The 15,200-nt window shown below is 39.7% G+C and overlaps 2 protein-coding genes across 12 annotated transcripts in view; one reads left to right on the top strand and one right to left on the bottom strand.

The window, feature by feature from the left end:
• The window catches only part of dnc (phosphodiesterase dunce), a 123,205-nt gene that overhangs the window by 79,248 nt on the left and 28,757 nt on the right, over window positions 1-15,200 (top strand). For 3 of the 11 annotated variants that reach the window (XM_017162588.3, XM_017162589.3, XM_070288088.1), the window contains exon 2: window positions 9,446-10,583. The exons of the other annotated variants lie outside the window; for them this stretch is intronic. In XM_017162588.3, coding sequence (XP_017018077.1) covers window positions 9,625-10,583 — 959 coding nt within the window. In that variant the 5' untranslated portion in view covers window positions 9,446-9,624. The remainder of the gene's footprint in view (window positions 1-9,445; window positions 10,584-15,200) is intronic. 11 annotated transcript variants of the gene reach the window in all.
• On the bottom strand, window positions 10,603-12,333 carry LOC108071758 (katanin p60 ATPase-containing subunit A-like 2). Its single transcript, XM_070288092.1, has one exon. The coding sequence runs from the start codon at window positions 12,180-12,182 to the stop codon at window positions 10,680-10,682; it is 1,503 nt and encodes a 500-aa protein (XP_070144193.1). The 5' UTR covers window positions 12,183-12,333; the 3' UTR covers window positions 10,603-10,679.

The following is a 15,200-nucleotide window of genomic DNA, read 5'->3' on the forward strand; positions in this document are numbered from 1 at the left end:
ATTTTAAATATAAAGTATCTGCACGATAGGCAGTAAAATAATAAGAAAAGAAGAGACCAACCACTTGAAGTATCTATAGCTACAGATATCCTTTTAATACTATTCTCATTGAATAAGTCATATTTTGGGGACTTAAAAGCCTTAACTACAATCATTAACAAGCGCCTTACACTCGCCTAAAGTTATTCCGTAAATATGCTTTTGGAGTGCCCTCAACTTATAATTCGCAAAGTCCCTTACAAAGGAAAACAGTAGGGAAATGGAAATGAAAAGGAAAGCATAAGCCTTGCTGAATGTTTTCCATTTTTCTCTTATTTTATTTTTTTCTTTGTTGCTGAAAAGAATTTTCCGACGGCTGCTGCTGCTGCTTTCATCTAAACTATTTCACATGTTTTGCGCCAATTTAAATGTAACAGCAAAGTTGATTTGCAAAAGAAATTCCTTTACTTTCTCGCTGTCTCCCGCTTATTTACAATTTCTTTTTCATTTCTGTTTATACATTTCTACATTTTCCTTTTTCCACGCAAAAAAAAGTGCCTTTGGGTCAGTTTTTTTGCTGGGTTGCTGCTTGCACTGGGCCAAAAAAAAGGGACTTTTACATTTTACAAAAAGGGAAAGTAGAGAAAAATGTAATGCAAATTCCACAAAAAAAAAACGAATTTTTTTCATGGTGATTACACATTGAATTATATGGAGTTATATTGAGGTTGGAGGCTTGGTTTTCCTTTTTTCCCAGCCTTTTTCATGGCTGTAACTGCTTGCAGTTTATAACGCCTCGCAAGTGCTATCAATGGGCTCACACACACATACTCATACCGATAAACGGGGGGAGACACAGATACCCATACAGGCACAGGCACAGACACATTGGCTTTGAGGTTGACTTGAGTGCTCATGCATTTTTGTTGCTTGGGCATTAGTACAAGCACACAAACAGACAACAACAACAACAACAGGAATGGCGCACATTACCAAACACTCGCCCACACAGATACGCAGATACAGATACAGATACAAAGGCACAGGCACACAGATACAGATACTCTGAGGCAGCAGTCGATTGTAGCTACAAGCATAATCGTTGCTTATTGGCAGCTGCTGCCTGCCATTTCCAAGCGATAAAGATGAAAACGCTGATGGCGCAACTGTGCGAAAGAGATAGTAGACCCCCCCCAGATGGAAAGAGATAGAGAGTGTGGGGGGCAGGGGGTGGGCGAATACCCGGCATATTTGCCTCCTTTTTTTTTCTCAACATCTTCGCTTTAACACGGCCAAAAGTGTGAAAGATCAAAAGTACTTACTGTAATTCCACTTTAAGGCACGCTCTTGGGTCGAATTTAAACCAGACCAGAAGTTGAGTGCTTAGTTCGAAAAAAACAGGTGATTTGAAATCGCCAAACTATTTTGCTGCATATTTTTAGATGCTTCAATTGACGTTTTTAAATCTCTCGTAATTTTTTGATTTTGATAAATATTTATTATTAAATATTTATAATTATTTTAAGGTTTGTTGGTCTCTAAAGAATTTTCTTCTGGGTTTGGCACCAAAATGTATGCAACACTTTGTGCGCTTGATAAAATTAAAGCAAATTTCGCTGATGGTACGGCACACACACACACACATACACATGCAAGCACTCACACACCTGGCATTTAGAAATCTCCGCCACCTGCCTTTCTTCACCTCTCTAAATGTGAAGCCCCCCCTTTGCCAGGTCTTTTACATAAAGCATACTTTTAGGCAGACACAGGCAGAAGCATTTTCACTGTCACATTTAATTGAGTTTGCCTGGGCCAGCGCTAAAAGCAACGTCATTTACGGCACCCTTACCAATATATATATATATAGTACATATATATATAAAGCTATATATTATATACCCCTTGAAACCTCCTTTTTGCCCCAGCTTTAGCCCCAACCCCCCTTCTAGATGAACATTTTTAAGATGCCTCAGCTGCGGCTCTGTCTCTGTTCTCACCCTCAGTTTTGGCCTCCTTCGCTCCAGTCTATTTCTTTCATTGTTCTCGTTGGCATCATTTAATTGTCAAAAGACTTTTCCAGAGGCGTGGCCCACAAAAGGGGATGCTGCGTGCTATTTTTATGACTATTTTCATATATATGTATATATATCATTTTTCTCTAAAAAAAATTGGGACTTTGAAAAATCCATCAAATGGTTGATTTATGCCATTTTTATAAGCTTTTTAAATTTATTGAGAAGGTAATATAATAATATATATATATTTCACATATATTATAGAAATTTAACTACCTTAAAAATGGGACTGACCAGGAGTAGATCCCTTTCCCAAAATATTATTTTTCCTTCTTAAACAAATATTATTGAGGTATTTTACTAAAATTGAAGTATCTTTAAAATAGTGGCTAGATTTTATCAGCTGCTGAAGCTTATAAAAGGCTAGAATACTTTCTAAGAACATTGTTTGTTCTTTAAAAAAAAATGTATATATTTTAAAGATGCTACAGAAATTTCGCTATTTTCAAAACTATAACCAGATTGTATCGGCTGCTGAGGCTGACTGAGAACAGAGTACATTATTCATTCTTATTGAAATTCAAGAAAAGGTATTTTATATAATTTATTACCCCTCAAAAAAGACTGAAAAGACGGCCCTGAAGTCATAAGTTTGCTGCCACTCAATTTGCAGCATTCAATTTGCAGTGACAAAAAGGGAATTAGAAGTCATAAAGCAAGATGAAAGGCCATCGATGATGAGTGAAAATGGTATCTCCTGGGCTGGGCTATTAATTTTATTGAATTCAATTTCTATTTAGCCCGGAAAACTGTCGTATTTTAATGTGATATATAATATTTTGCCGAAAGTTGTGTTAGCCTTTGTTTAACTCAGCTTAAAAGTTGGCAAGACAAACTACACAAACTCATAAAAATATTTTTCTATATTTAAGAATAATTGCACTAAAGAGAAATAAACCTAAAACTTAAAACATACATATTTCTGGAATTAAGAAAAAGTTTACATGAATTTAAGGCAAGTTACCCTAAAAGACACACCAGACATCATAAATATTCTTTTTTCGGGTTATGATTCCCAACTGGTTTTAACAGCCCTGGAATGAAGTGAAGGTTGCCGGCCTTGGGTTTATACAATGGCGAGCATAAAGTTACTTGTCCTAAAAGTAACAACCTTTTTTTCTTGAATCAATAAAATTTCCCCTTTAATTTAAAAATTTCTAAAAATACAGGAGAACAGTGGCTTTTTTAGGTAAACATTTTTATGAGTGCAGAAGCACACTCGGTCCAGTGCTAACCCGATTTGGCAACACTTTTAGTCTTAATTATATTTCTACATAATTTAATTGCAATCTCGTCTGCTGCTTTTTATTTTTGCCTATACATACATCTATGAGAGGGACTGTGTGTGTGTGTAAATTTTTCCTTAAAGTGCAAAAAACATTTTTCGTGAATTATGTATGCAAGGGAAAGGGGCAAAGGGGGGTAGGTAGAGGGGAGGTACGTGTGTGGGCTATGTGTGGCAAGTGGGGCGTGGCAAGTGGGTTAAGTGTGTTAGCTAAAAATTCATGGCAAACAGAGCGAAAGCAAGTACGCCACATAGGGCTTAAAAGCAGAGCATAATATATATTTAATTTTTATATAAACTATTAAATATATTAATTATTAAAAATAAAAATTATGAAGACAACGATAAGAAAAATATATTATAAATTGGATTTTAACAAAATATAAATGAAATTTAGCTTTCAAATCACGTAACACAGAGCATAATTTCATGTTGTTGAGTTTCCTCTTGCTGTTTGTCTATATTTATAATTTATTATAATAATTTCTTAATGTTATGATCTTCTTATTTCTAGACTATATTGCTAAGAAATTTCTAATATTTTTCTTCAGTGCAGAGTAAGGGAGAAAGCATTTGACATACATATGCAAATTGCAACGCCATTAACAACCACAGTCAGAGTGTGAGTGCACAGCATCCCTGTGTGTGTGTCTGTATATATCCGCATACACACACACACACACACACACATATATATATATATTTATATATAGTCATAGTCAATACGTTTTGACACTAATTTGGTCAGCATTTGCATTGAGACCCATTGAAAATGGCAGTCGCCCAAAGGCCATCGTCGAACATCATCGATTCCATCATCATTATCGGCATATCAGCATTATCATGATTTGCATTTCCATTTCCAATCACCTTTCTCCACGCCACAGCCATTGCCATTCCCATACCCATACCCATTTGCCAACACAAAAGCCTCAAATTGCAGCTGGGCCAACAAACTGACACATCAGAGACACGGACAGGAAATGATGAAGCCTACGGTGCTCATTCAAGGGCTAAGGCTCCGGGGGCTCGCAATTTTTCGGGGTGGGGAAGAATCAACGACGACTACGACCTCGGTCTTGACCAAGCCTGAGGTTTTGTTAGCTGGCCAAAAAGGCAGGAACACATCACCAGGCTCCCAGGGAAAAAGGGGGGGAAAAAACAGGAAGGGAAATCCTAGAAGTACCATAAAAAGTGCACTAAAAAAAAAAAGTGTGGCAAAGGAAAGCCTCAAAGAACTCAGCTTGTGCTTTAAAGATTTTAAAACCCTTTTTAAAGTATGCAACAATGTGGTTAAATCTTCAAAAACGAGATTTCCCTAGCGTTTGGCTTACAATTCCCTGGCTTTCATAGCCAGTTCTGTTGATTGCAAGTGTAAGCGAAATATGAAGGGTCTCCCTTGGGCCTGTTTTGGGAATGATTTTCTGCCTCTTGCACTGCCAAACTACTGCCTATCCCCCTCTCCCAGCAAAAATGCTTTGTGCCCTGGGAAAGCAGCTCATGTGAAAAGTGCGTAATGAATGCAATTCCTGAAATTCCTTCGAAGCGAAAGCTAAAGGACTGGCAGGCCTGACGGCATGAAATTGTAATATTTTCTCCTGCTGCTGCAGCAGCAAATCCGAAATGCAATCATTGAAGTTTCAAGGTTTTCTTTTTTAGCCTCAGCACATTAAGTATACGCAGTGTTGCCGCATAACTTTTCTCGCCCCTTTTGGTTTTAAACGCTTTTGGCTTTGGCCAAATATATATTTTATCCATTATGCCATGCATTTTGCTTTAAATATCCAAAACTTCCCCTCCGCCCGCTGCCAGCTTATGGAAACTATGCGCATATTTTGGAAGATGTTTTGCATTAAGTTTCCGAGGAGAGGGAGCATTATTTATGACGTCGCTGGCAGGGGATATTAGGGCTGATGATAATGATGATTACGAGTACGATTACGATGGGGGGATATGGCTTTGGCTTGGATTGGGGCAAAGGGATAATGATGATGATGCTGATGGGGTTGTTAATGGATGGCAAGAACACACACACACACACACTTTAAAGTGCCAAGTAGTTTGAACTAAATTTCAAGTGATGGATGCTGGCTTATGGGTTTAAGTAACCGGGCTTAAAGGTTGATTGGCTCTAATCGCCATAGTTTTGTTTGAATGTTTTGCATTCCATTTAAATCACCTGTTCTTCTATTAGAATTAATTATTTTCCACAATAAATGCATCAATCTTTCTGCTTGGCTTAGCTAATAATTAAGTATTCTGGAATTATCTGGTGAAGATTTTCAAAAGAATCAATAACCTCTTTATTTATTGTTAGTTATTTGTTAAAGTGGTTTATGGATTATATATCTTTAATATATTTACATCTCTTACAACTTTTTTTAATGCATTTTAAGCTCTTTATATGTCTGCTTTGATTAAATCAGTTCATTTTTTGTCCTATTTGCGTTTTTCCCCTTTTTTGTTTTTTTTATTTTGCTTCTTTCTCTGGCGACGTGCAGTCTGAAAGTTTTTCTTCTTGTCTGACGGAGTTTTGTATTTCGATTTTCCTCTTTCTTTCTTTTCGAGGAAGCATTTTTATTAATGAAACAACGCTGTGACAACACAGACAGCTAAAGAGAGGGAGAGATTGAGAGTGGCGAGAGAGAGACCCACAAGTACAATGTATAAATATTATGTAAACACGCAAACAATGAAGTGATTTGTTGCTACTTAAATTTAGCCCCCGAGAGGGAAAGCAGAACAACAACAACAAAAGCAGCAGTAACTGAGGATGCTGAAAAGCTGCAGACACACACTTCTAGATATAAATATAATAGGGACAATTGTGGTCAGGATAATAGGATTGCCAGTAAGGAATTAATTATAGAGTAATTATAAACCAGAGACTAGATTTAAAAAAATGAAAAATATTTAATTTTATATGTTTTATACTTCATTTTTGTTGGTTAATGACTTAATAACTTAAAACTTAATAATATGGAATACTAATTAAACCTTTAGAAAATAGAAAAAAATCAAAAGTATGTTATTAAAAGTAATGTATTTATAATTATAGTAGAAATTCTCATTATTTCTTGCTCTAAAATAAAATCTTAAGAATTTACAATAAAATACCTTTTTCAAAATGTAAAAACACCACTAAGAGATTTGAAATCAATTAAAAAGTCCCCCAAAAGTATGCTACAAAATGCGGCAGCGGTGTATAAGTATGCATGCGCCTAGGAAAATGTGGAATTAGTTGGAAAAGAAAATCAGAAAAAGCAACAGAGCTGGGAAAGAGAAAAAAATTGAAAGGAAATATTTGAGTGTGTCTGTGTGGTAAAGCGGCTGTGTGTGTGTGTACAGGCGCAGTCGCTGTAAAAGTAGCAAACAGTGCCCAAGGCGCTCCCCCAACGACCGACAGTAAGAGAGAGAGAGAGAGGGGGGGCTGCATTTCGGCCCTGTTACCAGCTTGTTTGCCAACACTTGAAGAAAAGCCAAGAGAAATGAGGGAAAAAGAATAGATAAAAATAAACCCTTGGTATCGTAAGAGTCAGGATTGGCCACCTGAGAGGCGGCCGCTGCAACTGCAACGGTAAAGCTAATGCTAATGCGATGGTTTAAGTGGGCCTAAGTGGAAATCCAAGTTAAAGTTAAGATTTTAAGCCCAACAACAGCGGCTCCTTGATGTCTGATTGAAAAACTGAACGCTAATTGGGAAACAATAGGACTTTAGAAATCAAAGAAGAAATTGATTTTAACCTTAAACGGGAATATTGCGTACTTGAAGTTTATCTAATTATGGCTTTCGCGTTTATTATTATATTTATTTATTATTTAAAATTATTAATATATAATTCACCATAATTCTAAATAATTTAAAACTACATTTCTCTGGCTAATTAAAATATGTCCTGCCTTTGGTTTTAATTCACTTTGTTTATTTGCTTGAAATTATTCCATAGGACATCACTCGCCCTGACACAGACTTTATGTATAAATAGAGAAAGCGTTTTTTGCTGAGCTTAATTCACTTTAGATGCCACTTCTGTCTCCTCAGCCCCCTTGGTCTCTTCTACTCAGTCTCAGTCTCAGTCACAGTCTCAGTCACAGTCACAGTCTCCTCCTTTTCCATCTCTTTTATATATTGCAATCCTTTCTCCTTGGTGGCAACTTTTCCTGGCCGCTATTTCTAGTTTTTATTTCTTGGTTTCACTTGTTTTTCTTTTTGCTTTAGCTTTTTTTTTTTAATGCAATTTGAACAAATTAAAAAGTAGTGCGTGTGCCGCAGGTGGAAAAGTGGGCTGGGAGCCGGCTGCAGCTTCATCATCATCTTTGTTGGTTGGTGGTCGTCCTCCATCAGAATTTGTTACGCTTCCTGAACTTGCTCGGTGCCTTCTGATAGTTTTAATTAAACGCAATTGAGTTGCTTTAAAATTTGTTAAGAAAACTGTGAGTTTTAGGAGTGGGAAAATGGGAGAAAAGTTGGGGTTTGAGTAATAAACATATTTATGCTTTGAAATAAATATAAATTTGTTTTTTTTTTAATATATTGATACTATTTCCTCTCAGAACTATATATTTTCTTGAAGCTATTGCTTTATTTGTTCTTAAATAAGAATCGGTGACTAAAACCCTTCGCAAGGCACTGACTGTGGGGGTGGGTGGTCACTTTAGCCCTGTTTTAGCCACCTAAGGCCAGCCTCTGTCTCCTACGCTCTCTTCTGTCTTCTCATTGTTAAATCATTTCAATTATGGTTTGAACTAAAAAGTGGCTACTCGTGGCTTGGGTCAATAGGGGGCAAAGGATGGCCAGGATATACTACGATAGAAAAAGAGAGAGAGAGTATAGTTGCGATAGTTGAGTAAGCCGCTCAGACAACAACTGAGGGTCCTTTAATACCACCCACTCGCCCCTCTCTCTGTTGTTATTGTTGTTGTCTATACAATTTCTATACAATCTCTACGCAATTCCTCTTTCTCTTATCCTTAACAAGGCAGAAAATAAGGAAGCCCTGGGAGGAAGGCCAGGATATCAGGGAGGGATGTGTCCTTTCAAAGGCAAGAATGCTACTCGAGTGGGAAACAAAATAAGTAGGAAAAAAAAGTTGCCCTGCACTTAGAGTCTCCTTTATGTATTATGATGTGTTCGTTCTCTGTCTGTGTGTGTGTGTGTGTGTGTGTGTACAAGTGTATCCATAGATGTGTGCAATAATTGTGCATTGATTATCATAATATTCTCGCAGCGCCATCAAAATTGCGCAGAAAATCACTCGTCAATCCGGCAGTTTATCCGTGCATCAGTACATCAGTCAGTCAGTCGAATGGAACGAGTGTGTATTTGTATCTGTATATGTATTTATTTATATCAAACAGATAAACAATACGGCTGCGAAAATGAAGCTGGAAAGTAAATGAAGCGTGGTTCAGGAAACGTCAAACGCGGAGGGTGCAAAATATATATTTTTTTTTTCGGGGAGGTTTAAATCGGGGGCTTAAGTTTATTCACTTTAAGGTCGAAATGTGTTCATTAAAATCTTAAAAGAAAAAAAATTCTTAAGCTAGAAATAACAGAAAATTTGAATATTGATAAAGTAATCAATATTTTAATGCGATAAATAAAGACTCTATTTGATTAGTTAAACAAAAAGAATTTCGAAAAACCTATTTTGGCTATCTTTTGTTAATATAGATATTTTAACATTAAATGAAATGTTTACGATATTTGCAATATGCGATTTATATCGATATTTTACATTTACACCAATTTGTTAAACCTATTAATTTTATTTAATTTTGAGACCTAAAACACTTTCTTTAGTTCAATTTAAATATTTAAAATTAGAATGGTTAATGTCTGACTTTTCCTTAAATTTTCCCAGTTGCAACACCCAGCAGTGCTAGTTTTTCCTTTATTTTTCACTATTTTTCCTGGCTGTCAACACTGACCGTTGATCCATCATTTTGGAGCCACGTGTCTGTCAGCTGCAGTTCCTCAGTTTTACATCCTCCCCTACTTTCTCTGCCTGTCAGCAGGACTTCCGGTTCCGGCTCTCAACTCTACTCTTTCTCTCTCTCGCTGTTTCTCTCAAAAATTTAACTAATTAAATTGATAAACCAGAGCAAACAACAAATATAAACAAAATCGAAAAACAAAACCGAAACCAAAATTAAAATCGAAAAAAAATTACCAAAACAAATATAAAACAATGAGTGCGCGAATTCCCAAGAGAATATAATTCTCTAAAAAAAAATTAATATAAAAATATAAAAAAAAACAACAGAAAACGAAAACCAGAGATGATTGCCACTCTGTTCATCATCTTTGCATTTATACGGGCCTTTCCCTGGAGCCGCAAACGGGGCCGGCCTGCCCTGGCCCTAACCCTTATGCCAGACGGCGCCGAGGATGAGGAGCACCAGCACCAGCAGGATCAGCAGAAGCGGGACAATAACAATCGACCGCGACCCTCCATTTCCCTGGGCAATGGCGAGGGCATGACTTCCCGGAGCCGCCGCAAGTCCTCCAAGTTCCATGAGGTCACCTTTAGCGGCAGCGTTGGAGGCGGCGAAAGCGATGGCGATGGCGGCGGCGGCGGCGGTGAGGTCACCAATGGCGGTCTGGTGGAGATGCCAGCCAATGGAAAACGTCACTCCCTGAGCACCACCAGCAACTCCAGCTCGGCGCCCTATCGCTACCTGAGCGGCAGCAGTCGATCCCGAGGATCTCGTGGCGACTGCCACGAGTATTACCAGTTGCAGCAGCATCAGCAATCCTCATCCCTGTCCAATGGCAACCGGATGCGTGGCATGAGCCAAAGGAGCGATACCATGGCCACCGAGGCCGAGGGCGAAGACTTCGAGGTGGATCCCATGGACGAGGACGATGAGGATGAGACCTATGACCGGGAGACGGAGGAGTTCTATAGCAATATACAGGATGCCACCGGCACAGGGTCCAGTAGTCGCAGCAAGCGCTCCTCTCTCTTTTCCCGCTCGGATAGCTCTGCCACAACGACCTCGTCGAGTGGCGGCGGCACCTTTACCGGCGGCAAGCGAAGATCAGCAGCCTCTATTCTGTCCTCGTCCCTCTGCTCCGATGTGATGATTAGCGATCGAAGGAGCTCCACGGCCACCGAGTACAGTGTGAGATCGGTTACCACTGGCGGTGGCAACACGCAGCGCAGATCCAGCGGAAGGATACGGAGATATGTGTCCAGGATGACCATTGCGGGAGCCAGGAGACGCACCACGGGCAGGTAACGAGTCATGAGTCTCTTAGAGTCTTTCCAAGAATTTTTATTAATATACCAAAAGAAAAAAGCAAAGAATTTACATCTAAGTTAAGTAGTTATTTAAGAGCCATTCTCCTGCTGCCACTGCTCGTGCTTGGCCAACAGCTTCTGTCCCAGCGGACGGACCATCTTGAAGGCCTTCTCCACATTGGCCTCGCTCATGGCCTGTGAGTCCTTCGCAGCTCCAGGGACCTTACTGGTGGCACATCTCACCCGATGCATGCTGACCTCCTTGCAGGCCAGACGTATCTCATCTCCGGTGAACTGATCCGAGATCTGGACCAGATGCTCGAGCAGCTTGGGCGTCATGGAGATGCTAGTGCCCAGCAGGCGACCAATGAGGCAGCTCCTCTCCGCCTGATTGGGCAGCTGGACCAGTAGTTTCTTTTCGAAGCGCCGCAAAAAGGCCTCGTCAATGTCCCAGGGCAAATTGGTGCTGGCCAAAACGAAGACACCCTTCAGGGTATGCTCCATGCCGTCCAGCAGCTGGAGCAACTCGTTCTTAAATCGCTTGGAACTCTCGTGATCCGTGACCCTGTCCCTCTTGGAGGTCAAGCTCTCAATCTCATCCAGAAAGATGACAGACGGAGCCCTCTTGGCCGCCATGTGAAAGAGAACGCGCAGAATTTTCTCCGATTCGCCGCGCCACTTGCTCACCATAATGCTGGCCGTGATATTGAAGAAGGTCACCTGGCCGCGGGTCTCCGAGTACAAGGCCTTGGCCAGGAAGGTCTTGCCACTGCCCGGCGGTCCATGGAGCAGCAGGGAGCGCCAAGGCTTCAAGCCGTGGGCAAAGAGCTGCGGATACTCGATGGGTGTGAGCACTGCCTCCTTGATCAGCTCGATGGCCCGCTGATTGCCGCAGACATCCGACCAGCGCAGATTGATCTCCTCGCGCAGTATGGAGGTCTTGACCAGCTCGGCCAGCGATTGCCAGTCCATGGAGGCGAACAGCGAGTCATCGCCGCCCAGGTGGCCGTGCTCTATTTCGCCCACTAACTTTGACGAGGCATCGCTCTCCGCTGGCGTCTCCATTTTCCTGATCTGCAGAGGATTATTGGCATTATCCGGCTGGGACTGTTGCTGGGCATTAGAGTAGCAGCTGGGATTCAGGTTGACGGCAGCTGCCACCTTGGCTGCGCCCACGCCCATATGCCAATTGGCCAGGGAACCGACCTCGGTGTTCTGTGCCTTTCCAGGTGGCTTTTCTAGCTTGTCTTTTTCCTTTTCCTGCTTGGGCTGCCCCTTGGCCGCCATCTCCACCTTGATTTTGGGCCCAACTTTCTTGAGAATCTTGGGATACTTGCCGAACTTCATGTTGAAGAAGCTGGCATACTCCAGATACATGCCGTCCAGGTCGATGTTGTCGCACAGCTCGTACTCCTCGGACAGGCTGCCCTCGGACTTCAAGGCCTCGGCACTGGAGTAGAAACCGTTCTCCACCAGGTAGCGGTGCATCAGATACATGATGTTCCGCCGCCGGGTGCTGAAGTTCCTCACGTCCTCGCACAGGGCCTGGGCAGCTGCCATGGCTGTTACGCCGTACTTTCCCTGGGTCTTCATGTCAAGTTCTCACTCTCTCTATCTCTCTTTCGGTTTATATTTCAATAGAAAAATGTGGCATTTAACACTAGAAAAAAATGATGTAAAGAAAGTACTTGTTATACTCGGCAAGAGAGCTAGCAATTTTTCCGTATTTACAGCTGGAAAATCGTAAATTATTTGACTCTTGCTGGACTGACAGTTTACAGGGTTGTCATAACGAAGGGCAAAAGGGTTGCCAGGTAACGCTTAAAATACATAAATATATTCTTGCCTTTTTTTTCTGAATTTCTTTTTTACCCCTGGCAACCGCAGCAAAAGTTGAAATGAAGAAAAATGGGTTGGCCGGAAAATCTAGAGAGAGAGAGAGAGAGAGAGCGTTAAGAGTGAAGGATTTTTCTTCTTCTATTTTTTTTTAGATCTGCTTGCACTAATTAAAATTGCGAAAAGAACCTGACGAGAGCAAAAGACCGAAAAGGGAATTAGCAAAAATAAAATAAGCTTATTTTTATTTCGGAATGAGATTAGCAGAGGGTGGGGATTTGTGGTAAATTCGTGTTTTATTTGGTCTTTGTACTTTGCCTTTTTCTGTGGAGTGATTATTTTTAAATTTCTTATAAAAAATGCAGCTATATGTATTAAATATTTAATTATTTAAGGTGGTTTCTTTAAAGCTCTTTTATTTATTACATTTCATTTCCTTTATTTTAAATTTCTAATCGAAATTAAAATATTGTAATTTTTTACCTTACAAATCTTTATTGTTATTTAACTCTTTGTACTTAAATACCATGCTAAACACCTTAAATACCCCGAAATATGGGTAATTTGTTTACAGTGTAGTCGATTTAAGCCTCAAAAGCCCAACCTAACCCAAATTTGCCGTATCAGTTGGCCAACAATTGAACGCCACTCAATTGGTTAGTGTACTTAATTGTTGGTTGTGCATTTCCTCCCACCTTTGCCCACCCAGCCATCTGCTTTTCGCCTGGTTTTCTCCCACTTCTCCGACCTTCCGCCCCTGGCTTTTCCATCCCGCAACATGCTCAATTTGGCGAGAGATGACGGCGACAGCTGCCGAGCAGGCTGCGATGGTTAATCAAATGCACGACGCAATGAAATGAAAATCAGCGGATGCTGCCCTGGCCACACACACACAAGCACACACACATATGCAGGGGCACACGCGCACGCACAGAGGGGCCACGCCCACTCAGGTGAAATTATGCAACATGCACATGCACAGCATCCCGTTGGCCTCCTCAGTTTTCCTTGCCTTCAAGGAAAAAAAAGAGACGCATACACGGGGAGAAAATTGAAACAGTTTCTTATATTTGGGTTCTTAAAATTTCTTAAAAATTATTTTACATATTTCAAAATTAACTGCGTGATATGAAATCATATGAACAATGCGCTAAAAATTACGCTTTTACATTTAAGACACCTTTTAAGTGTTTTAAAATCTCTACTTTTTATAAAGATAGTGATTTATTATTATTATTATTATTTTATTATTATTTTTTACTGTGTACCTGACGAAGGTGGCTGCACCCACTAAAGTGGGTGGTTGGTTGGTTTTTCGAGAAGGGGCTTGCGGCTGTGCCCATTTCATTCCGGCTCGCAATTTTAATTTGGTTTTTGTGCCCCCCGCACCCTCTTCTTGCCACCCATCTTCCATCAGCTGGCCGTGTGGCAGTCAGTCTCAGGCTTTTGTTAATGGCCTTGTGACAGTTTTTTTCACTCTCTTTTCCTTTTTTTTCACTCAACTCCCCCTAGGCGATGCCTTGCCTTCATCTTCGGTTGCAATCGGCAGCATTTGCCTTTCGGTTTTGCACTTTGATTTGGATTCATGGTCTAAGCTCGGGTTTGGATTTTTTTTTGTTTATATTTTCTCGTTTTTCGTTTATTCGCTTTTCTGTTTTGAAATTCTTTTCGGGTTTCCATTTGCTTCAAGGTCCTTAAATTAACGGTATGTGGGCATGCATGCTTGTGTGTGTTGTGGGAGTGAGAGGCCACTTACCACTTGCCCTCGAAATGCTTGAGAGAGAGAAAGAGGGAGAGAGTGAGGATCCTTTAAAATGAGTGCCAAGGATTCTTTAATTTTTCAAAGCGATTTTAGGCCAATGAATAATTTATATAGTTAAATATAATCAGAAATATAAGGTTTTTAAAAAACCACGTTTTAAACATTTTAGAGATTTTTTAATGTAAAATAAAAACCATTAAAAGTACATTTTTATTTACCATAAAAGGATATTCTATAGATATTATATAAATAAAGAGAATATAAAATTCAAAGCTCAATCTAGGTTGCTTCTGAAATAACTAGAATTTTTAAAACCCTAGAATTAAAAACCTTAAGGATTAAAAAATCTTGAAGACTTCAGAATATAACCATCATTTTATCCCATTTCTATAGTCCAAATGTTAATTATTTATAGAAAAATGTAAAACATAAAGTTCTTATAATATAATCCTATAATTGATTCAATCTATTAAAATAAAATATATATTAAAGTCCTTAAATACTTTTGTGTTAGTATTTATAACTCTTTGTTAACAAAATCGATCGCTTAATTGGTTTTAACTTGCAGCTTCAATTATAGTTTACAAAATATCTGAAATTTGCTCTTTGTTTTGTTGCCAGCTTTTCAATGGAATTTCCCTGCCAAAGGCACTCGCACACTCACACCACACCAGCCAACACCCGCAGACACTCATTAAGTATGTGGGGGCGTGTGAGTCTCAGTCTGAGTGAGTGTGTGTGTGTGTGAGTTGCGAGTTTAACAAACTAATTAAGTTGGGCGTTGAGCTTAGCGCTCTCTTTCGGTGAAAAGTTGAAGGGAAATGAAAGGAAAGACAAGTAAAGGGGGCAGCCTTTTGTCTATGGCAAACATCTATGACGACACACACTAACACTTGTGTTGAACACACACGCACACTGCACAGTGGAAAATGCTTATTAAAATATAATTTATTTTTAATTTTAATTATTATAATTTTGTATTTTGGTTATATCATTTGTCAGCTCAATTTACA

The sequence above is a fragment of the Drosophila kikkawai genome, chromosome X, assembly GCF_030179895.1.
Source record: "Drosophila kikkawai strain 14028-0561.14 chromosome X, DkikHiC1v2, whole genome shotgun sequence".
NCBI lineage: Eukaryota > Metazoa > Arthropoda > Insecta > Diptera > Drosophilidae > Drosophila > Drosophila kikkawai.

Bases quoted from the DNA above. Each gene is read 5' to 3' on its own strand.
- LOC108071758 (XM_070288092.1), bottom strand. From the start codon at position 12,182: ATGAAGACCCAGGGAAAGTACGGCGTAACAGCCATGGCAGCTGCCCAG.